Consider the following 25,231-nt stretch of genomic DNA (forward strand, 5'->3'; position numbering starts at 1 on the left):
CATAGAGGAACTCCCCAGGAGTGACTCGGACTGGGGTAGCTTGGGCCAGGTGCCTGCCCTGGCTAGGAAGACTGAGGGCACCTGGTACGCAGCCCACTCCAGGCGCCCCTCCCTGGACCCGTGTGCCCAATATGCCATGTGCTGGAGCCTGGCAGAGGAGGGAGAAGGGAGTGGAGTGACCCCAGCAGAGCACCAGCCCACTTTCCCACACTGCAGTGTGGTAGATTCCTGGCCTCTTACTGGTCCTGCTGCCAGATGCCGCAGTCAAGAAGGCACTGTTCTCCAGTTCACTTAGGCAGACATTTATTGAGCACCTATCAAGTGCAAGGCTCTGTGCTAGGCGCCGTGGGAAATACGGAGAACACAGGCGGTCCTTGCCCGCGAGGAGCTCACAGTCTAGAAAGGGCGGCAAGACACAATACATGATCAGCGGCTGTGGCACCAGCCAGGGCAAGTGCCCAAAGCAAGACACAAAGTGCTGTGCGGTCACAGAACACCATGGGGCTGCTTCTGGCAGAAGCATTGGACAAGGGGACGAGGAGGACTCAGGCCAGGCCTTTCAGGAGGGAAGTCATTTGGGAGAAAGGCATTTCTAGTGGAGAGAAGTCCAACTGCAGAGCCTAAAGGTCATGGGAAACGTGTGGCCACAGGGAGCGTTTGGGTGGGGCTAAGTGGACAATCAAATATGGCCGGGAGGTGGACAGCCATGGACATTAAGCTCAGGGGCTATGAACTTGGTGCTCTGGTTATCTGCCATTGCAGATCACTTTGCAGAAGTGTTTCTGGAAGGTCAATCTGGCTACACTGCAGTGTCTGGACGGTAGAGGGCAGCGCTACAAGGGGCTGGCCAGTCAGGGCTCACTGCCCCTGGGTGTCAGCATGAGGGCAGAGCAGGGAACCTCATGGAGGGTGGGTGTGGAAGGAGGGAGGGTCCCTGTGCAGGCTGTGGTTCTCGGGAGCCTGAGGATGCCAAGGGGCTTCCCAGTGGAATGGGAAGTACACTCCTGAAGGGCAGGGCCGGAGGTCACTGCAGAGAGGGGACAGTGGGGAGAGGGACAGTGTGGCCCTAAGGATGAGTGAAGTTTCTCAACATGTGGTCCAGGGATCATCTGCACGGGAACTGCCCAGGGAACACACTCAATTGCAGATTCCCGGGCCTTCCTCCATAACCACCGGGCAAGCATTTGCCGGGTTGTGCCCGGTAACCTGCATTCTTAACACCAGCTGGCCTCTCCACCAGGACCCCCTCTGCAAACCACCTGCTGAGGAAGAACAGGGTGTTAAGGACTGGCCTTTCGGCAAAAAGAGTAAGAGAGGTCTGGGAGAGAAGTGGTGGGAAGCGGGGACAGTCTGGTCAACAGCAGCACGCGCTGGGGCTGTGACATATACCAAGACAGCTCCAGCGCGGCCTTGCAGCCAGGCACTGGGCTGTCCCCAGGGGCCGCTCTCAGTCCGCTTTCACTTGGTGGTCAAAAGCCACGTTTGCAAACTGAGTTGGAGAGTGAGAGATGAGGGGAAGCACTAGCAAGGAATGGAGAGGATTATTCCGGCAATCAGGCTGTTTCAATCTAAAACATGTGAGATGTGTGGCAATGCTGGGGGGATGGCGGGGAGAAGAGGGTTTCTGTGTGTAGATCTGAGTCTTCCCTCACATCCCACCATGTTACAACAAGCCTGCATGGGCATGAGGCCAGCTGTCCCCTCACTACTTTTGAAAGCCACCCAGGCCTGAGTCCCAGCCACACAGCCAAGCCTGCCTAGCAATGCTGACCTGCTGTCCAGGATGGCCCAGACACTTTCTGTCTCCTGACTGCAGCCTACAGGGGCTCAGACTGCTTGCAGAAAAGACAGACAAGAGACAGCGGCCTGGAGCTTAGGGAGGAATGTAGGCCTGGGAATTACCCGCCCCCCTAGGACAACCTCTCTGAGCATCAGACATCCTGACTGTTGAATCAGGGTGAGTGACATCTTTGCCTTGTCAACTACTTTCTGTGGATGCCACGAAGCAGGAGAGCCTGAGCAGTGGACAGGGATGCAGCGGACGGCCCCGCTGCAGGAGGTAGACAGGCTACAGACACTTACACAGCAGCCACACTGAGGCTAGTACTGGAGGAGGCTGAGAACCAGTCATGAGTGTTTTTTAATGGTTTGATAATTTGGGTTTTTAAATATTAAATTTAAACCTGGGGGGTTTTAGAAGGAATAATTCCGTCTCATATTGTAACTAATGAAGGGAAGTCATGAGCTCTTTTCTTATCCTTCCTTCCCATAGCCAAGAAAGGGAAAGGGACAGGCCAATCACTCCAAAGTAATAGAACACAGACTTACAGAAGCCAAACATCAAGGGTCGAGTAGCTTCTAGAGCTGGGAGAAGTGGTGACCCCCTCTGCCTAGCCAGCACCAGCCAGCATGATGGAGACTCAGTCTGGCAGTCAGGGAATCTCCCGGGTTTCTTCTCTGAAGCAGAGGAGAAACAGTTGGGTCAGCCAGGCTGCTGAAACGGACCGTGAGAAAGAAGGCCAGAGTTGCTGCAAGACAGCCCCAGCCTGCACACCTCAGCTGTGCTTTTGAAATCAGGTGCAAAGCTGAGGCATAGGAGCTGTGACTGAAGTCTTCCTCCTGGCTGGCCTCATCTTTTACCCCTGCTTCCATAGCTGGGTGACTTGGCCACTGGCCCAAACAACAGACAACCGGTTCCACATCAGGAGGTATCACAGGCATCTAAGAGGAACATGATTGAAGTACAAGCCTGGCCTCCTAGAGGACTCTGGATTCATTCCTCAAAAAATGCAGCGATCAAACAAAACCAATAAACAGTCCTGGTGGGAGCACTCCGGGATGCCCCCCAGTCCCCTCACTGTGAACAAACCAGCACTGACTCCTTAGCCTCCGCTCTTCAGGGCCAGGAGAGAGACACGATCCACAGGCAGGCAGGAAGCCGACTGTGAGCAGCCTGGGGACGCAGGTGTAAAATACAAAGCCCTTTGAAAGTTTAGACAATAAGAGTAAAGATGTTAAGATTGTCCAGGAAAAGAACTTCACTGACACTGCATTTAGATAACACTGAAAACAGACAATATTAAGATATCAATTCTGAGAAAGACTCACAGGAAGGGCTGTCGAGGACACTAGAGAGACAAACACAGGGAAAATGAATACAGGGTCTCTGGGACCCCCCACAGAAGCTAATAATGCTATTTATTGGCTTGGGTCATTTTTGAGAATAGAAAACCGTTTTTTGGCAAAGCTGTACAAACTCCACATTGGGGCATCTCCTGCAGTTGAGGACACATGATGGCCACAGTGACAGGGCTCTTCATTCAACTTGCTTTAGTGTTCAGAAGCTAAGATGTGACTTCCAGAGCTACAGGCATGTGGGGGCACTAGCCTGCAAGGGTGTCGAGCCCTGGCTGGGGAGCCTGCTGCCTGCCCGGCCACTCCTCAGCTGTGGCTGTGGGCATGCCTGGACAGCGAGCACACTGGGCCATCCCCTCTAGCACAGGGTGGAAGGGGAAGAAGGGTGGGACTCCATGGGCCCCACTTGTCTTCTAGCCGTGGTATTCTGTGAGTCTAACTTTGCTCTGGTCATTCACCACAGCTAGGCACCAAGTGCCATCTAGTGGCACCGCGGGTCCACTTTCACAATGTTCCAACCAAAGACCCTGCAGAACAAACCAACTCCTACACACTCTAACTCTGGGGGTGAGGGCAGAGGAGGCTGGAACGGGGAGCACACTTCATGGTAGTGACGGGACATATTCATCTCAAGAAAATATACTTTAAGAGGTCTTGCTTTCCTTAAGAAAGCAACTCTTTTTTTTTTTTTTTTTTTATTTATAAAGGCTAACCATATCCATTTGTCAATATTTTCGGCTTTAAGGAAAATAGTTTAAAAAACATAAAAAGGTAAATACACTCAAGAGTAACTGCTATTAAACAGTTCTGAACAGGCAGAAAATGTAGACTTTCCTTTAACAGAAAATGTTAAATCTGTAATAGCAGCATAATTTATATATAGAAAAAAGCTGGTTTTGAAAACCCAGATTTATACACAAAACTTTTTTTTCTATACAACTGCGTTTACACTGGGAAATAAGTTTCTTCACATTATGTTCGTTCCCAACAGGTACAGGTGTGAGCTTGAGTTTCATCAGCCAGCCCTGAGCGCAAACTTCTCAGCACAATCTTCAATCCAATACCATGGCAGAGAGCGCATTTAGATCTTTCATGTACGGGTGGGCCACCAAGATCTGGTCTATTTTCAGTCTTTGCTCCGAGTCAGGGAAGATCTTCAGAAGGGCTTCCCTCAGCTCACTGGTTTCCGCAGAAGATCTTTGAGCTGGCATGGGCAGGTTCTGCTGGAGATTGGGGAGGGTTGGCAGCAGTGGGAAGTGGGGCTGCTGAGGGAGCCAGTGGCTTGAAGGTGCTCCTTGAATCCGGGTCGGAGGCTGGTGGCTGGTGCTGGCTGCCTGGGTGCCAGGAACTCTGAAGCTGGGGTCAAACATGCCCACATTTGGCAGAGCATTGAGTAGGGGCTGCATATCTCTGTGAATGGAAGTGAGTTGGGTTATAAGAAAGAAAGAAATCACGGATGTACTTTAAAAGGTATCTGTGGCAGGCCTTGAGGCTTAGGATGCCACTCCCTGGCTTCCAAAGGCAGGATGAGAGACTGAGTTGGAGGTGGTGACATCAGCTGCCCACAGAGGAGCCTGCAGGGATTCCACTGATGCGATCTCCAGGCATAACAAGGAGTGAGCACGCTGTGTGAAGGAGTACCACCCTCCCAGGTCTGCTGCTGTGAGAACTGACCCCAGTCAGCGGTTTGGCTCTAACCAGGGTGGCCTTGAGAGCTTTCAAAAGGTTTAACAAGGTCTTACTCTTCTGAAGATTTTGATTTTGTGCAGGACCCTGGTTGACAGAAATGAGAAAAGACTCCTTTTGGGTAGAGTGGCAGTCCCCACTGACTCAGTCTGGATGAGGTGTGGGTGGATGCCCACACTTGTATGCACATGGGTGTGTGCAAGTGCAAGTATGTGTGTGCGTGGAGGGCATCTGTATCGTTCAAAAGCCTTCCACTGGACTCGACCTGCAGTTGAGAAATGAGGCTAGCTAAAGTCTCCCCATCTTCAAAAGCTCAACTAACTTCAACAGCTCCTTTGTGATGGAAGTGATTCCCAACTTCTTAACCGATTTGTGAAGAGCTCTACAAAGAGCCATGAGGTGAGAAGGAAAGGGCAGGCAGGACTGACCCAATGCTAGGTTGCTCAAGGAGCAGGAGGAAGCAGAGAACTCTCCTCTGGTAACTCTAATCCATGGACCTGACTGATGCTCACACATGGGGCTCAGGCCTGAAGCCCAGCAGGGGATTTCCAAGTTCAGATGTGGGGAAGGAAACCGAGATGGTCTGATGTGCACCAGGTGTGGAAAATGGCTGCCATTCTCTTCATGTGGTTACAGAAGCATGGCGTTTCGGAATTAAGTCCTCATCTGTGTCATGAAACCCAAAGGCTCAAAAGAAATATGATTCACAAGACCAGGGAGTTGAAATTGTAGTAGTATCTTAGGTAGAAGATACCACCATGTGAAAAAACCCCCATCACCACTGCCACTGAATCCAAACCACAATTCCCAATGGTTCCCGTTCCAAATGGAAAAGATCAGCTGGAAAGTGTGACTGCCTAAAAACACTGGGAGAGCTGTGTGTCTTCTTCTCAGCTTAGACCCCCATCCTACACCCATGCAAATATCAGCTGGGGATTCACAGAAGTGCAGCCTGTTTTAGTTTTAAAAAAAGAGTAGGGAGGCCGAGGAAGGTGGATCACGAGGCCAAGAGATCGAGGCCATCCTGGTCAACATGGTCAAACCCCGTCTCTACTAAAAATACAAAAAATTAGCTGGGCATGGTGGCGCATGCCTGTATTCCCAGCTACTCAGGAGGCTGAGGCAGGAGAATTGCCTGAACCCAGGAGGCGGAGGTTGTGGTGAGCCGAGATCGCGCCATTGCACTCCAGCCTGGGTAACAAGAGCAAAACTCTGTCTCAAAAAAAAAAAAAAAGAGTAAAAGAGTAAACATCAGTCATGGGGTCATATGATATGCCTGTTAGGTTTGCAGGAATCTTTTACATTTGTTACCTAAGAAACTACAACAAAGAAAACCTAAACTACCAAATCATTTTCAGATAAACACAGAATACTGGCTTTTCCATTCAGTGAAGGTAGAAAGTAATGGTTGGTTCCCCGAGGCAGTGATTCCTGAGCAGTAAGTAAATTAATATAAGCACAAGTTCAAAGCAAATGACTTTAGAAAATGAATATAAAAAAATGGTCATGCATACAAAATGAGCCCATCAGGCACTGACAGTCAGAGGGAAAGCTCTCACACATACACGATGGACTTAAGTGGACTTAAGTGGTATTCACTAGGCTAGTACCTGACCACCAGCTTGAAAACCAGCTTTGTCTTTTTTTTTTTTTTTTTGAGACAGAGTCTCACTCTGTTGCCTAGGCTGGAGTGCAGTGGTGCAGTCTTGGCTCACTGCAGCCTCTGCCTCCTGGGTTCAAGCAATTCTCCAGCCTCAGCTTCCCAAGTAGCTGGGATTACAGGCATGCACTACCACAACTGGCTAATTTTTGTATTTTCAGTAGAGCCAGGATTTCACCATGGTGGCCAGGATGGTCTTGAACTTCTGACCTTAAATGATTCACCTGCCTCAGCCTTGCAAAGTGTGGGATTACAGGCATAAGCCGCTGCACCCAGCCCTGGCTTCATCTTTTTAAACCCACAAAAAGGCTGGGCACAGTGGCTCACGTGTGTAATCCCAGCACTTTGGGAGGCCGAGGCAGGTGGATCGCCTGAGGTCAGGACTTCAAGATCAGATTGGCTAACGTGGTGAAACCCTGTTTCTGCTAAAGATACAAAAAATTAGCCAAGTCTCTTAGCGCACACCTGTAATCCCAGCTACTTGGGAGGCTGAGGCAGGAGAATTTCTTGAACCTGGGAGGCGGAGGTTGCAGTGAGCTGAGATCGCGCACCACTGCACTCCAGCTTGGCAACAAGAGCAAACCTCTGTCTCAAAAAAAAAAAAAAAAACCCACAAAAAACAAACATCCACTGGGATGCTTGCTACATTAGCTTCCAAATATATGAAACCAGCACTAAATTTAAGGCTTAAAAAAAAAATTTGGCCATGCACAATGGCTCACACTTTTAATCCCAACACTTTGGGAGGCTGAGGAAGGCATACTGCTTGAGCTCAGGAGTTTTAGACCAGCCTGGCAAACATGGTGAGATCCTGTCTCTACTAAAAATACAAAAAAACAGCTGAGCGTAGTGGCACGAGCCTGTGGTCCCAGCTACTTGGGAGGCTTAAGGCGGGAGGATCACTTGAGCTGGGGATGCGGGGAAGGAGGGGTGGGCAAAGGTTGCAGTGAGCTGAAATCAAGACACTGCACTCCAGTCTGGGTGACAGAGCAAGACCCTGTCTCAAAAAAAAATAAAATAAAATCTTTTTTAAAGGCCATTTTTAGTCTATAAAGATAGCACCTGCATTAAAGCACAAAGAATTGGAATAGATTTTTAATACAAGACAATCTGAAAAAGGAAATACCTAAGACAGACTTCCTTCTGAAGAAACTCCTCTAATCGAGGTCCACTTCTTCCCAGAGGATCATCAGGAACCATAAATATGTCCCCCACAAATGTGTACTGCAGCAGCCTGCAACACAGAACACCACGAGGCTGAGAAACAGGATCCTTACTGCCCAGGGCCTGCGTAAGAATCCCAAAGCAACAACCTGACGCCAAAGCAACGGTCAGGCCAGCCTACAAATCTTAAGACTGCTCAAATGTCTAAAAGTGGGGAAAACACCCAAGTCAAACCCTTTTAATTTTTCTGTTTTGGACACAAATAGGATAGAGTTAAAACATTTTATCAGCCAGCTCTTAAATTTCTCATCAAGACTTCCAGATTTTTACTGAGTTTAGGAAGCAGCTTCTTCTACTGCAACTGTAATATAACTCTGACAAATAAGATTTAAAGACTGTCAGCTTAGAACACAAATGCTGAACAAAGGTTAAATTTTTTAATAAAACTGGTAATAAATGTGTCCATAAGTAAACCCACTGAAAATAATGTTTTTAAAAAGGAAAACAAAATATGAATAAAAGAAATGTTAGGTATTTAGAGCACTATTTATCCTATCAGGGGAAAATAGAAAATAAAATAATTTTTTAAAGTCCAAATGCTTGTGCTTGTTGTCCAGGTCTCCTTTCTGCCTTGTTTTTGTGAATGCTTAAAGCAATGGCTTGGTTGGAGAGCACCTGTCTTAACTGCATTTAAACCCTCCATGCATACATGGATGAGTGTCCAATAACTACTGACAATGAGCCCAGGGCAGAGGTCCAACAGAAACATGGCCTATAAGGTTAACAGCTCATTAACTGTGCCCAGAGGTCAAAGACCAATTCTTGGTTGAGCTATCAACAACAGCTTTTTAACAGGATAAGGTGTCAAAATGCATACAGTAATTAACTCTAACCTGGATATTCATAACACAGAATCTTTAAAAAAAATCTAATAATTTAGGAAAATATAAATACCAGGGAAGGTGCAACTGTGGAACCCTAACAGAGATAAATATCTAGTTATACTAGCTATATTGCTAGTTATACTGCATATTAGTTATACTTCGTGTGAGGTATATTTACTTTATGTTTTAAGATTTCTAGCCTACATGACTTATCCCTGGCATTATCATAGACTCTTGCTTTCTGTTTTAAATAACTGGTCAGGTGATACTTGTTAACAAAAAGTCCTAGAATCCAGTGCCTGCTGATCTTAGGGCATTTTGCAGCAGTGGACACATTCACAGTATTATTACAAATGAAAAACAGCAGTGAATGCTAAACTCTTGACCATAATTTTGTTTTATTCTGGATATCTAAAGATATTTTCAAGACAGATGACTAAACTATGACTGTAAAAACCTCAAGAAAAGCATCAGATATTAAAAAGCAGAAATACTCTCTCCTGACCACCAAGAAATGAAAACCCAGTCAGGATACATTGCTTTCCGTCCTTTCCTCTTCCTATAATCACATCATTTCAGAGCTGGAATCCCAGCTGCCATGAAGTTCACCCTTTCACTTCACAGCTGAGTAAAATAGGGAGGCCGGTGGTGCTCTATCACACTTAACTGTGGCTCCTGCTTCATGCAAGAAAACTCTGAGGTCCTAGAAGGCCGTGGTGGGAACAGAGCATGCGTCGCTCATCACTGCCACCTGGCTTGCTGCTCCGTACTGGGCCCCTGCCTACCTGGAGGGGCCAGCCACCTAGGAACTGGGAGTACAGCACAGTCTTATGATACTTTGGTCCCCTATATTGCCTTCTGTGGGGCCAACGAATACAGAAAACAAAACAAAATGCACACAGAAATAAGCAATTAAAAACAAAACTTTTCTGACCAAAGAAACAGAAGAAAATATTACCTTTTTGTAATAATTTCTCTCCAAGAGACTGACTCATTCACAAATTCTCTGAAATTATCATTTGTTACAATTATGCCACCAGTTTTGTCCGCTAAGTGTAGTAGAAACCTATGGTAATATAAGAGAGTTTAAAATGAGCAACAGGCATCCTTGGCTCACAGAAGCCATGTTATAAGACAACAAGAGAAGATTTCCTCTTCATAGGAAAACCATCAAAGAATTTAACCAAGGCTAGGCCACAGAAAAGTTCAGCCCCTATCAACTGAAGATCAATCAGAATGGCGAATGTCTCTAAAATTTTTAGCGTGATTATAAAATAATTAGATTTTTAAAAAATGATCTCAACTATAATTTATTCAAAAGTTATATTATCAGTAAATAATGTTAATAAGAATGCATGAGGACCGGAGTAAAGACTGAGACCTGACAAGCCTGAGAAATCATTATTCAGATTTAAGTCACAAAACAACAGTATTTTGGTTCTAAGATTAGCTGCTTAAAACAGTCCACCTTACAGTTCTTTTTTCTTTTTAAAAATTCACAGGTTCAAGCCAAGTGTGGCGGCTCAGGCCTGTAATCCCAACACTTTGGCAAGCCGAGGTGGGCAGATCACTCAAGCCTAGGAATTCGAGACCAATCTGGGCAACCGTGGTGAAACCCCGTCTCTATAAAAAATTAGCTAGGTGTGCCCTGTAGTCCCAGCTACTCAGGAGGCTGAGCATGAGATAAGCCCAGGCAGGTGGAGGCTGCATTGAGCTGAGATTGTGTCACTACACTCCAGCCTGGGTGATAGAACAAGACTATTCCCCAAAAAAGATTCATAGGTTCACATTGCTCTGTATTTAAAAAGAGGTATCTAGAACTGCCATTTTGTTTAGGCTAAGTTATAGATTCACTCAAATGGAAGATATGACAGGATACATGGTGATGAAAAAGCAGAAGGATGAAGCAGTAAAGAAGACTTTCATTTCACTGGAGATTATTCATGCTCAGACTCTCTTACCAAGTGATCTATGAGGATAATGTGAATTTTATTCCTTAAGTCAGGGTGACTGCATTTGTCTAAGGCAATGTAGACAAAGATAATAAAAAATAAATTAAGGGAATCACTGGAATTAAAGGTACAAACAACTGCTTTTACTAGCAGTGATGAAAACTTAATGGAGATTAAAAAAACAAACCTCATTAGTTTAAGAGATCTCAGAAAACCTTGAAAAGTAATTATGATTTAGTTCCTTGGCTTTATTAAGTAACATTTTACAAATGATTTCTAACTGGTGTGAGTTCTAAGTGGTAATGTTTGCCCAGAACTACTAATGAAAATAGGTAGTAAGGCTTCTGAGTGCATGTACTATGAATGAGAACATATATGCACGTCCTCTAAAAACCCCAAGAGTCATATCAACCAAGAGCTTAGTCTGCATACTTGTGTGTGGGTTCCAATCCTGCTGGTGTGAGAATGAAGCTGCTAATGTTAGAGGACCTGAGCCCTGCAGGGTCCCTGTCCGTGTCAAAGGGCTGAGCAGGAAGTGTCCTTCCATGCCGTCTTCCAGTACCTCTCACCCATCCCCCAGGCACCCACATATGCTATCCTCTTTCAGCTCTTCCATGCCACCTGATACTCACTCATCAGATCTGGTCTTGCATACCAGCCTGATGCAGGGTAAGGGACTGTCAATGAGAAGGCCCTCTTCTCATCTCTTACCCATTCGACTATCATTCACTAGCTTGGGTCACAAGCTAAACATAATCTTCAATGGGGTAGTGTTTTGGTGGAACACAGGCAAAAAAACACCAGGGGGGCTGTCAGTGCTATAAGCCAGATGAAAATAAACAGGGCAAATGCAGGAGAGAGAAGAATAAACAGCAACCACTAGGTTCCCAAATACTACTTGCTACTAATTTCATATAATGAGGAGGATGTAACAGGTTCCATTACCATTGGTTAAGTTTAGAACCTTCTCTTATTCAACCACAGCAAAACTCCCTTCTGTTACTTATTGTATATGTCTTTCTCAAAATTCCTTAGGGCAGGAGGTGCATCTGAATCATGCATGTTGCCAGAACGTAGCTCTGTGTATTAGATTTGGTTAGTGCGCAATACAATAAAAAGTTTTTTAGAAAAAATTTAAAAAGGGCCAAGCACAGTGGCTCATCCCTATAACCCCAGCACTTTCAGAGGTCCACATGGGTAGATCACCTGATGTCAAGAGTTTGAAACCAGTCTGACAAACATAATGAAACCCTATCTCTACTAAAAATACAAGAATTAGCCAGGTGTGGTGGTGCATGCCTATAATCCCAGCTACTTGGGATGCTAAGGCAGGAGAATGGGTTGAACCTGGGAGGCGGAGGTTGCAACAAGCCAAGATTGTGCCATCGCACTCCAGCCCAGGTGACAGAGAAAAACTTCATTTCACAAACAAAATAAAACAAAAAACATTTAAAAGGTACAGATTAAATCTTGGTGACCCAGATGCACTAGTATCTGCTTCCTGAGTCATATGCCAAGCTAAGAAATGCAGCTTATAGGCCTGGCATGGTGGCTCACTCCTGTAATCCCAGCACCTTGGGAGGCAGATGTGGGCATATCACCTGAGGTCAGGAGTTCAAGACCAGCCTGGTCAACATGGCAAAACCCTGTCTCCACTAAAAATACAAAAAGTAGCTGGGCATGGTTTTATGTGTCTGTAATCCAAGCTACTCAGGAGGCTGAGGCAGGAGAATTGCTTGAACCTGCAAAGCAGAGGTTGCAGTGAGCCGAGATCATGCCACTGCACTCCAGCCTGGGCAACAGAGCGAGACTCCATCTCAAAAAAAAGAAAGAAAGGAAAAAAAAATGTAGTTTACTCCTATCACAGTAGGGTCAGTTGAGATACTTCTATTATGTAGAAGGAACACTGAGGACCCAGGCATTACAATAATAGGCTAAGTCACTGACCAAAAGTAAACTGGGAGTAGATAATATTTGAAAACCATTTTCAAGCCTGCCACACTAAGACAAACATTACTTTTAGCATGTACCAACAAAAGATTACAATATCTGCTTTTACTTACAGGTTTTCAGCCATGTTTTACTAAAACACAAACGGTTTCTTTTATGATGTTTCTAAAACCATGTAGCAAATATCATTGAGCATATCACTTTAATGACCATAAATATTAAAATCCCCACATCCAACAGGTCCTCTGAGAGTGTGGACCTGTCAGGAGAGCAGGTGGCTGGCTCCTCAACACCCCACTCCCACCTTAGGAAGGAGAATGGCCATTCATACCTGTCATCATGAGAAGCAATTCTTTCTCCAAACACCATCCGGGCAGGAGTTAAAGATAATATTCCGAGTTCCTGGAGCTGGGTTAAGAAGTGCTGTTCTGTTCATGAAATAAGTTGAATACACATTCAGAAAAGGGCTATTTTCCCAAATGTATCAATAAATGAAAGTACACTCAAATGTTTCACTTCAAGAGCTGAAGAAAACCTTTTTTCTATTGACTCAATTTTACTAATTCTCTGGGAAGGGAAAAAACAAACCAATTAAGCCAGACCCATACTAAGGCAAAAACAACATATGAACTAAGTTTAATTATTTTTTAAATATAAAAAGATTAAACTCATTTGCTTCTTAACAGGAATAGGCCAGGTGTGATGGCTCATGCCTGTAATCCCAGCACTCTGGAGGCCGAGGCAGGTGGATCACTTGAAGTCAGGAGTTTGAGACACGCCTGGCCAACATGGTGAGACCCTGTCTCTACTAAAAAGACAAGAAAGCTGGGTGTGGTAGTGCGTGCCTGTAATCCCAGCTACTCAGGAGGCTGAGGCAGGAGAATCGCCTAAACCTGGGAGGTGGAGATTGCAGTGACCTGAGATTGCGTGCTACACTCCAGCCTGGGTGTTTAATGAAGCCTACTGTCAAGACCTCTTCCAGAGCTACACTACAAGAAATAGAGGGCAAAGAGAAGGATGACAAGAGACCCTGAGAGAGGGTAAGGGTAGGACTAGGGCAGATCTCGGGATAGGAGGGACAAATTGTTCTAACCCAATCCCAAAAAAGGTCCCTATGCCAAAAGTCTGTTGAAGCCTCCTCCTATTGGCCTCCTATCCAACTTCTCTTAGGTGCTCATGCAAATATTTGCTGGTTTTCATGGGGGTGGGTGGTGACAATAGAGAATGGAGGGCCGAAGCTACATTTTAGAAAACCAGTGACCGGCAAAAGCAGCTAAAAGCTCAGGGCCTGAGATTCCCATGCCTGAATCCCCTACAATAGTACTCATCACTGACTTAAGCAATGCAGAGCATGTAAGGATTAAGAGACTCCTTCAGGGATCCAATCACAAAAATAACAAAATGAATGGATGTGTCACATTCCTCATGTACCCTCTGTTAAAGATAAATATGCTCTTCAAAATGGGGGAAGTTGGGAATACTTGGGAACTGCGTGGTTTGACCATTTCTGCCCCAGTAGTGACTAAATTTCACTTCCTGTTTAATGTGCTGGGCAAGTCCTGTACTCACCCTCCCTCGCCACAATTGACTTTATTTTTCCAGGCACTCTGATGTGTTAAGTTGCCTGGCATAGCCCTTTCACCTACCTTCCTATCATGACCTATGACACAAACAACCTGAAGTTTCTCTGAACATTTCATGATTCATAGTAAGTTCACATCTTTTGTGTGTGGCCTGTAGGTCAGCCAGAAGTACTTTATGGTTAACAGAAATGATTTATATTAAGCTTAACGTAAGTTCCCATATAAACAACTATGCTAACTTTCCACCCTACCTCCTAGTATTTCTGATGCTGTGGCACTCTTCAGTTGTTTTGCTAGGTGCAACTGATTTACAATTTCATTTTTAAAGCTGTTGCCCATGGCACACAGCTCTATTCTAAATAGCATGTGTTGTAATTTCTGACTCATTAAACATTTCAATAGAAATCTGAAAAAATCAGTTTGCCTCACCTGTGACATTAGGATCACGCCTTGTTCTCCACTGAGGGACAAATACAGTGATGTTTCTGTTGCCAAGCTTCCAAAAATATTCAACCGCAATTGCAATTCCACGACAAGAAAAGAACTTTTTCAGACCATGGCTAGAAATAAGAAAGGAAATTAAGTAAAATGTATTTCTGTTTAAAGCACATTAAATTTCACCATGAAAAGGTAACTTACACATACAACAAACAATAAGCAATGTTTCCTTCAATATTCTTATTTTTTTGGGATTTAGCTGCACAGTTTAAAGTTAGGATGGAATCCATTGTAGGGGACAGAACACTTGATAGTATCTTAGGATTTTTCTTGCGTTTTGTTAATCTAACTGGGTATGCCGTTTTGATAAAAGGCTGTGAGCTCCATATAATACCTGTTCCCCGTGATGGAAGAAAGGGACAAAGATGTGACACGGTCATGACCCCTGCAACCTGCAAAGATGCTGCTATGTCCTGCCCCTGGAAGGCTCCACTCTGTTCTGGGAATAGCAATATTTACCCAGTTTATAGCTTACGAGAAACAAGTTGAGGGCAAGACTAAAATGAAACTAAATGGGGGCTGTGAAAGGCTATTTTAAGAAAGCAGAAAGCAGGGAAAAAAGGTTAAAAAAAAGCCCAGGGAACAGTACAGAACACAGGTCAGCACACTTTTTCTGTTAAGAGCCACAGAGTCTCTGTCATACCACCAAACTCTGCCACTATGGTGTGAAAGCAGCCAGACAACTCTAAATCAATGTGTGTGGCTGTGTTCCACATTTACAATAACAGGTGGTGGACCTGATTTGGCCCATAGTCTACAATCCCTAGTATAGAGGATTAAAAAATACCCACTCCTCCATCCATAACACATTTCACCGGAAAGGAACAAAGTACTTAAATTTTACTCCCCAACAGTTAATTAAAAGTGGAGATAAAACGTGTTAAAAGTTAAAAATTCTGCAGGTGGTAATTTGTCTACTCATGGGTATTAGAAAGAAAAAAAAGACTAAAATTTCAAATAGTGATGGTGTAATTTATGTGATTAGCATAATGTAAGTTCACTGTTCAATGGTCACTTAGATTCCAGTGGCAGTACCCGCCGCATCTTCAGTCCTGTCTTCTCTCCGCACATCAAAACTGCTTTGTAGAAATACTTCACCTGAAAGTCCTGCCATTATGGGCATATGTGTCCCAAGTTAAACCCAGGTTCTCCTAATTCCAACCCATCCTGCAAATTCCAGTGATACTATCCTTTCAATGCAGCTGAAGCCTTTGATTTTGCTCAGGGCCTTCAAGGGCACTGTCCTTCTACCCTAATCCTGCCTGGGTATTATGAGATACCCATATGAGAGCATCAGCTCTCAATTAAATTCCAAAGTATTATTCTCAGTAATAAGACCATATGACTTTTGATACTCTTAAAAAATCTCGGCCGGGCGCGGTGGCTCAAGCCTGTAATCCCAGCACTTTGGGAGGCCAAGGCGGGTGGATCACGAGGTCAACAGATCTAGACCATCCTGGTCAACATGGTGAAACCCCATCTCTACTAAAAATACAAAAAATTAGCTGGGCATGGTGGCGCGTGCCTGTAATCCCAGCTACTCAGGAGGCTGAGGCAGGAGAATTGGCTGAACCCAGGAGGTGGAGGTTGCGGTGAGCCGAGATCGCGCCATTGCACTCCAGCCTGGGTAACGAGCGAAACTCCATCTCAAAAAAAAAAAAAAAAAAAAAAAAAATCTCAGGAGTGGAATTAAAACAGTAGTTCAAAATTCTGGTGGAGAACATATAGACTTACCCCAAAAATAAAACTACAACAACAAAAATTTAAGTGGAGTCAAATTATTGTCCTCAGAATAATACAGAAGGCCCACTAAAGACTCTTCTTCCCACTTCAAGTCCTATACCTTGACCAGACATGTGCTTACTCATCACTGTCTCCTAGCCTCTCTATAATCAAGCCAGAGTAGCATGTTAAAAGGTAAACCCAGACCAAAGGTCTATTTTGACCCAACGACAAAGAATATATAAGATAACACCTTGCTACTTACAGGAAGGCCAAAGCTCTGGGGCTCCCAGCTTTAAATGCAGAATGAACAGTTATTAAGTCTGGGAGGCCAGGTGTGCAGGCCCTCAAGAGATTTAAGTGCCTGCTCCCATATAACTGGTTAAAACTTATATCATCTAGTTTTATTTGCCATATTATACAATGCTGGAAACTAAAACAAAGTGTCCCAAGTGGAGGAGAGATGGGTGACACATAGTAGATAAAAATCACGGCAGCCACAGCACCAGACAGGGAAATGTGGGGAACAGTGGAAAGCCCTTTCTGAGTTTCCCAGGAAAAAGGAATTTCTTTTTATGGAAACCTAATATGGAAAAGACTAACATGAAAAAATGGTTAAAATACATAATTCTGGCAAGGGAAGGGGCAAATCTCATCTACATGGAAAATTATCACCCCATATAAGTCAGGGGCTCTCATGCTGGAGTTTCAGGCTGACAGTGCCCAAATGTTTCTTGGCCACTACTGTGCTGTCTAGCCATATCATACACTGCAAACAATTTCCACTTACTCATCATTTGACTCATTCATGGTTATGAGGGGGAAAAAAAAAGATATACAAAACTGGCAGCATTAAACAGGGTACTGCGAAATTTTTCACAGGTGGAAGGGGCTGCAGACCTCATACTGGATAGGCAAATGAACAAAGGCTTTGCAAAAACACATTGAAGGGTGGACCTAGGCTGCTTTAGGGTGAGGCTCACACCAACAGATCCTATTGCTTAAGGACTCACATTTCCTTTTAACTACTTCCCCAACTACTTGGGTGAAATCAGTGAGCTTCAGTCAGCAGTTCTATGTAACCCAAGACTTAAGTATCCAATGATGCCTTGGCCTGAAAATTCCAACTTTAACTTCTGTTGGAGAGAGGGTATACGGCAGCTCTGGGGAAAGACATTATGGGCCCAAATCTCTCTCTCTGTAACCCTGGAAAAGATTTTTAAGATATTTCATGTTGTATAAATTATAACTTTTGCCTCACAATGGTATTTGTAAATGGCATTTTAAAAATACAGTGCCTGATACATAATAATGGGTGTTTTGGCTTTATTCCCAAAATTTGTTGCACTAAATATATGGCTTCAGTTAAAAATCTAAACTGGCCACTGGAATAGTAACCACTGAAGTTACAAATGGGTGGTAAAAAGTCACTAAAAAAAAATCCTAAACTGGGAGTGGTAAGGCATGATTATAGCTTCGATTGTCTGAGCCTGGGCAAAATAGTAAGACTTTACCTCTTAAAAAAAGAAGAAAAATTCTAATTTGCTTTTAATTCATCAACAAGTTTTTACTAAGCTCCTACTACGTATCAGGGACCATGGGTATTAGAGGTTGTTCATTGAACAGAAAGAAGAGATACCAATCAGTTTCTTCATGAAATCTGGTCAAAGTTAATTTACGTTTAACATTGAAGCACTAATTTAGAATAAGGATTGATTTTTTTTTCCAATTTCCAAAAAAATTACTGAGGTAAAATTCACACCACTAAAATAATCAATTCAATGGCATTTACTACATTCACAATGCAATGCAACCACCACTTATATCTAATTCCAAAATCTTTGTCACTCCAAAATAAAACTTAATACCCATTATGCAGTCTCTTCCTAGAAGAAGGGTAAATCTTAATTACTGACATTTTCAGATCAATTTACATCAAACTAAGTACAAGTCTGTCTTCTTAAAGTAACACATTCTTTTGTAAAAGTATTGCCTTTAAATAAGGACATCTGTGAATCCAAAGAAAATGCAAATCCTCCCAAAACAATGTTTTCAAAAAAAAAAAAAAAAAAAAAAGAAAGTCAGCTTGCAGCTTTCCCTTAGTGTACTAATTAGTGGTTTTCAAAAGAGATGATACTGTACTCAGGGCATTAGGAAATATGTGGGAGTGTGTTTAGGGTGTCACAATGACTGGGGAAGGATATTATAAGCAAAGTGGGATGGACTAGATTTGCAAAACATCCTGTCACGGATAGATAGCACCACTCTAAATTCCAACAGTGACCCTGCTGAGAAACATCCCTGTTAACTACCCCAAAAGGTTTTTAAAAAGCATCATGATCATTGCTCATTCTATATAACTTGCATTTCCTATTCTTTGAACACGAATTTGGAAAATCTTTCCACGTGTAGAAAAATGAAAGAGGATGAGTACTGCTCACAATTGTGACCTAAATTTTGTGTCACCAGTTGGCTCAAGAAATCGTAACAATGAAGAACTTGTTCTGGGCTTAGGGTGTGGGTGACTGAAGTTGTTTGACATTTTTGCTTAGATATCGCTATGCAGCAGCAGGTCATTTGCTGGGTTTCCCCTAATAGGGCTGCCAAAAAAATCAAAGTGAAATGACAATAAACAGTTTTATTTGGAAATGAAGATAAGCATATTGCATATTTTTGCTGCCCGTCTTCAAACTTTAACATCTGAAATGATGGCATTTTCTTTTTGACAGCAAAACACAGCATCGATAATTCATTCAAATAAAAAGCAAAATAATTCTTATATTTAAAAAAAATACATACTAAAATATTTAGGAACATATATCTGAGATTTCCTTCAAATTAGGTGTGGAAGGCAGAGGTGAGGGCCAGGATGAAATAAAACTGCTCATGAGGTGGTAACTGTTGAAGGTGGGAAGTCATTATCTTGTGTATTTGAAAATCCTAATAAAAAATTTACAAAACAAAAATTATAAATATATAATAAACATGTATTTCAAAAATAACACTTATTTTTCAATCCTAATAGGTATTCTTAAAAACTCAGGGCATTAACTGATCTCTCAGAACTCCTAAAAAATAAGTTACACTAACATTCAGCAATTCAGGAAAGTATTGTTAAGATTTGGCAACTTCTCCCGCATTCCATGTCCAGGTGGCCTGTTTCTTGAATTGTGGCTACTTAAAATGCCAGACCTTGAATATTTCTTTGAAATCACTGGTGTTAGATTAAATCTGGCCTAAAGTTGCCTCCATTCATAGAGACCTGCAACCTTATTATGTGAACAAATTGCAACCTAAGAGTATTCTTGTAAAAAATATGGCTGAGTCTCAGCCAATCACAGGCTGCCAATTGTTCAGACCACATCTATATAAGGCAAATGCCTCATAACAGTATGCCTGGATAAGGCAAATGCCAACCCCTAGTCAATGAAGCTGTTTCTGGAGGGCACTTCCTTTTTCTGCCTATAAATACTGCCTGCCCTCATTGCTGGCTGAAGATCTCTGAACCTCTCTTGGTTTAGGACGCTGCCAGATTCATAAATTATTGTTTGTGCACATCAACTGCTAAATTTCATTTGCCTGAAGGTTTTCTTTTAACAATGTGGGAGTGGTTTCGAAAATTGAAGGCAGATTCAACACAGTTGTTGAAATGATATGGTAAAGATGTTCTTAAGGACAGGTCAAAATGCAACAGATTGCAACAACTGAAACTCCAACAGTTAAGTGACCTGCCCCAAATCAAGCAGCTGGTCCAAAGTGTAGGGAGGCTCTTGACCCTCACACTCTTCTTAGCCACAATCTTAAACTGCCCCTGAGAAAAGAAACTCAAGCCTATAGGTTTCAAATCAGAGGATTTTAAACTAAGAGGAGTTCCAAGACAGGCGAATTAGAAATGACGGGTTCATTAAATAATGTCTTTTACTAAAAACAAATAAACGTTTAGTTAAGAGCAGAGGCCCACAACGAAGCTCAAACTAACTTCCTTTGAATGGAAATTGCCATTGCTCTATCCAGAGAAGTACCTCACACCTATTATAACTGCACATTCTTGGCTAGAGATCTGGCATACTCCATCAAAAGATCAAAAAAAAATCCTTCTGCTTTAAGTTCTGTTTTCTCTTCTTTAGAACATAATGGTACTCAGAGTATTAAGAATTTAATGACTTAAAAGCCACTATACTACGTATCACTAACAATGCAAAGTGAAAAGATAATTTTCTATCCTCTCCTGGCTTTAGAAATTAAGTTCAGCAGGGTGAAGTAAAGTTCATAAATCCAGAAGATGAACTGACAAAACCTTTCCAACCAGTTGTTCTCATTCCCCTCCACCATTCAACTCTAAGGCTACAGATAAACAATATACAACATGTATGTATAGTTCCTATATACATGTGATTCTGAGACCATTTAGAGCCCTATTTAAAATAAAATAATCTGCAGAAAATGGACTTACGTAATTGCAACATTGCTCCCATCTATAACAATGTGTTTCAAATCTGTTCTCCCCGGTTCATTTTTTAATTCCAGCTTGTAGGGTACTTTTAGAGTATCTCGAAACCTTTGGACCCCAGTAACTGAGGAATCGATATGATCAGAAGTTCCTGCCAACCTTGCATCAGTAACCGAAGGTAACAGCTGGGGCAGTGGCATTGGTGAAGAAAGGGCTAAACAATTTGGCTTAGAATGAGGAGAACTACAACATCCTAAACGTTTTTCACAGGCAGATTTCATATTATTTGGAAGCAAGGGTTCTGGCTGCTGGTGTAAACCATTTTCAGGAAAAACAGGAACTCTGGGCTGGTGACTTGAAGGTCCCCTTGAAACAAAATTGACTTCTTTGGGACTTGAAGAGGCAACAGAAGGTGAAAGGCCATCAGTTTCAGGGTCTATATTACAAACATAGTTCTGGTTTGAACCCCAGACTTCATGTTTCTGTTCTATGGGCACTGGTCTGAAAGTATTAATTCTGCAATTTGAGGTACATGGTTTAGCTTCCCCTCTGAATGGTAACTGAGGAAATTTTTCTACCATATTTTGCTGTGTGTGAGTCTGTGTTTTCTTTGGAGTAGAATCAGTTGTAAGCTCATTTGTGCTGCTATAAACACCTTTATTTTTGGTTTTGTTGGTCTCTGGATACACAGTACCGGCTGAAAATTCTCTGTCTTCTTGGAATCTTTTATTTTCTTTTTCAATTTCCTCTAAGAGCAATAATGGTTCAGTAGATGGTCCATACTCCTTAATGACCTTTTCAACAATTTCTTGGGAATAGCCCATGGTTTTAAAAAAGTTTACGAGGATGTTGTATTCCATTTCCTCAGTAGTGTCTTTTGTATCTGGACTTAAATTTTCAGAATTGGTAGAAGAATCAGACAGGTCAACTATTACATTTTCAGCCAGTGTCTTAGCATCATGTGAAATCTCCCCCTCCTGAACATTTTCCAAAGAAAACTGCTTCTTGGTATGCCTTTCTTCAGAATCAGAAGATCTCCTTTTCTGACACATTCTCTCATGGGAAAGTGCCTCTTCATCTGGGCTTAGACCATTTATTGGGTCAAAAAGCACATCTGGTGAGCTAGAAAGGACTGTGTCCATTTGTTGTGTAAGTTCAGAAACAGGAGTCCCAACTTTATTTCTTGCCTCTTCCTGCAAAACAGTTTCATCTCTGGAAATATTCAGCCCTGTAGCGGCATTCTGTGTAAACTCTGTTTGTTGAGAATCTTTAATTTCAATAACATCATCATCTCCTGTTTCAAAGAGATTCTCCTCACCTTGTGTGAGTGTCAAAAGTTCTTTTTTCAACGAAGTGGGCAAAATCAGCAAATCCATTGTGTAATTGTCTGCATGGGCTTCAACAAATTGTTTGAATTCTCTTTTTACCTCTGATTCTTTCTGACTACTGGGTAGGTTCTCTTTATTTTCAAAGAGCTTTACAAACTGTTGAATGTGACTCCTAGCCATGACCACAGCCTCAGCACTTCCTCTGATGCCAAGAAGGCCAATGTCCAGAATGCAGAGGTCAGCACAAGTATCCTGAATCAAGCTTTTCAGAAACAGGCTCTCTGCCCCAACAAAAATGCAGTGCATGGCCTTGGGGTAACATTCTCTTTCTTCTAGTTCAGGTTCACAGATTCCTTTAATATATTCCTGCAAAGAGAAAATAAGAAATTAGGTCAATGTATAAAAGTTCCTTATAGCACATAATAAATTGCACATGTAAGGACAAATGTCAGGCTGATTTTATAAAAATCACAAACATATTTGTAATTTTGAACAAAATGTCATGTTTTAAATACAACATTTAAAATAAAAGATATACCTTGCTTAAATCATCTTTAGATGAATTGAAATTAAAAAGTTATAAAAGATATATCTTTATATAAAAGAAAATATGCAGATCTAATAGAACAGGTGAATGCTGGACAATATTGCTGTTCTCAGATGTTGGTATTGAAGGGGGTTGAAATGAGGCAAGAAAGGGCTGGGTTCCCTTAGCAATTAGTTGCTACTGGAGTCAGCAGTATGAATCAAGCAGGCAAGCAAACACACACACAGGAACATATCTGTTAATAACTTTGGCTCTGGGGTCAGTGTCTTGGTCTTTAGACTGGAATTAGAATTTTAATTCCAGCCATATGGCCGATACTATCTTGCTCAAGTTACCTAATCCCTCTGAGCCCAGTTTCTTCAACTATAAAAGGAATGAAATCTCAGTGGTTTTGTGGAAATTCAAAAAGATAATGGAAGTTAAAGTCTTGAGAACAGTGCCTTGCACATAGTAAGTGCTTACTAAATAGTAACAACGCTGTTACTTTAAATGATCAGTGAAAACTTTCTGGAGACATTTGTAGGTAATGAGCCTGGAGATCTATGATCCATACTTTAAACTAAAATGAGAATGGTGTTACCAAAAAGTTAAACCTGTGCAGCATCAGTTAAGAAGAGGTAAGTAAAAGCCTGTATTTACTATATTCTTGCTATGATGGTAGTCACATAACTTTAGTGAGAATATTCAAATGTGTATAAACATTCCTTGTTGCATCAATAATCTAGAACTACAACTGAGATGTGGGTCACCTGTGCCTGCCTTGGCCTCTGAAATGCTGGGGTTTCAGGTATGAGCCACTGTACCTGGCCAAGCTCTGTCTTTTTAATACAGCAGATTGCTATTTTTTCTGTGAACATGTCAACTGAGTTAAACACAAAGTACTGTAACTTATCCCCTTTTCCTGAATGTGCACAAGTGTTAATAATACTGATGTCAGCATCCCTGAAGATCTCCAAAGAGGCAACATTTAGCTATCACTTGTTTGAAATTATGCTGTATTTAGGTTGTGGCTTTAAAGTTTTAAAATTTATTTTGAAATAATTACATGTTCTCAAGAAGTTGCAAAGGTACTACATAAAGTCCTGTGTACTCTTCAGTTTCCTCTAATCATTGTATCTTACGTAATTACAGTACAATTTCAGTCAGGAGACACATTTCTGTCTATGTAGTTCTTTCATATGTGCACTCATTTTATCCTATGTACAGCTTTCTGAAACTACCACTTCAGTGAAGATACGGAACTATCCCATCACCACAAAGATTTCCCTCATTAACCCTTTATAGTCATACCCACCTACTCCTACCTTCCATCCCTAACCCCCCGCAATCTTTTTCCATTTCTATAATTTTGTGACTTCAAGAATGCTATATAAATGGGATTATACATGACTTTTGGGGTTCACTTTTTTTTCACTCAACATGCCAATGTTGAAATCCATCCAAGCTGTTGCACATATCAAGAGTTCATTCCTTGTTACTGCTCAGTCCATGGGATGGATGAACCAGGTTTTTATCTGTCTCCCTACATTTTGGTTGCTCCTATTTGGAACTATTACAAATAAAGCTGCTATGAACAATTATGTGCTAGTTTTTATGTGAACTCAAGTTTCATTTCTCTGGGATAAATGCTCAGGAGGGCAACTGTTGCTGGGACATACGTTAAGTGTGTGTTTAGTTTTAAAAGGGACCCAAAATTATTTTTCAGAATGGTTATACCATTTTACATTTCCCCAACCATGTTTGAGAGATCCAGTTTCTCCAAAACATTGCCAGAATTTGATAGTCACTATTTTTTATTTTACTTGCTCTAATAGGAGTGTGGTATTTGGTCTTAGCTTACATCTCTCTAATATAGTGGCATTAAACATCTCTCCATGTACTACTTACCATTCACATATTCTCTTTGGTAAAATACTTATTCCTTTTGTCCACTTTCTTCCTTTAAAAAGTTTTCTTTTAGGCCAGCACAGTGACTCACACCTGTAATCCCAGCACTTTGGGAGGCCAAGGTGCGCAGACCATGAGGTCAGGAGATCGAGACCATCCTGGCCAATATGGTGAAACCCCGTATCTACTAAAAATATAAAAACTAGCTGGGTATGGTGGTGTGTGCCTGGACTCCCAGCTACTCAGGAGGCTGAGGCAGGAAAATCACTTGAACCCAGGAGGCAGAGGTTGCAGTGAGTCGAGATTGCACCATGGTACTCCAGCCTGGCAACAGAGCAAGACTGTCACAAAAAAATATTGTTTTTTTTTTTTTTTAAATTTAGCCTGGGTAACATGGTGAAACCCCATTTCTACAAAAAAATATGCCAGGAGTGGTGTTGTGTGCCTGTAGTCCCAGCTATTTAGGAGGCTGAGATAGGAGGATCGCTTCAGCCCAGGACGTTGACCCCCTGCAGTAAGACAAGAGCATGTCACTGCATTCTAGCCTGGGCAAAAGAGCAAACCCTGTCTCTAAAACCATTCTTTAAGTTGACAAATAATGATTGTGTGTGTACATATTTCTATATATACAAATGTGTGTGTGTGTGTATTTTTTTTTTTGGAGACAGAGTTTCACTCTTGTCACCCAGGCTGGAGTAGAATGGCGTGATCTCGGCTCACTGCAACCTCTGCCTCCTGGGTTCAAGCAATTCTGCTGCCTCAGCCTCCCAAGTAGATGGGATTAC

At 42.5% G+C, this 25,231-nt stretch overlaps 1 protein-coding gene across 1 annotated transcript in view; it reads right to left on the reverse strand.

Annotated features, from left to right (window-relative positions):
- Positions 1-286: 286 nt before the first annotated feature.
- Positions 287-25,231, reverse strand: part of N4BP1 (NEDD4 binding protein 1) — a 75,902-nt gene continuing 50,957 nt past the window's right edge. Inside the window, exons 2-7 of the mRNA XM_002760925.6 lie at positions 20,688-22,378; positions 14,444-14,574; positions 12,763-12,859; positions 9,488-9,595; positions 7,608-7,715; positions 287-4,545 (exon numbers count right to left, since the gene is read on the reverse strand). Of these exons, the coding sequence (XP_002760971.4) occupies positions 4,188-4,545; positions 7,608-7,715; positions 9,488-9,595; positions 12,763-12,859; positions 14,444-14,574; positions 20,688-22,378 (2,493 nt within the window). The 3' untranslated portion in view covers positions 287-4,187. The remainder of the gene's footprint in view (positions 4,546-7,607; positions 7,716-9,487; positions 9,596-12,762; positions 12,860-14,443; positions 14,575-20,687; positions 22,379-25,231) is intronic.

The sequence above is a fragment of the Callithrix jacchus genome, chromosome 20, assembly GCF_049354715.1.
Source record: "Callithrix jacchus isolate 240 chromosome 20, calJac240_pri, whole genome shotgun sequence".
Lineage (NCBI taxonomy): Eukaryota > Metazoa > Chordata > Mammalia > Primates > Cebidae > Callithrix > Callithrix jacchus.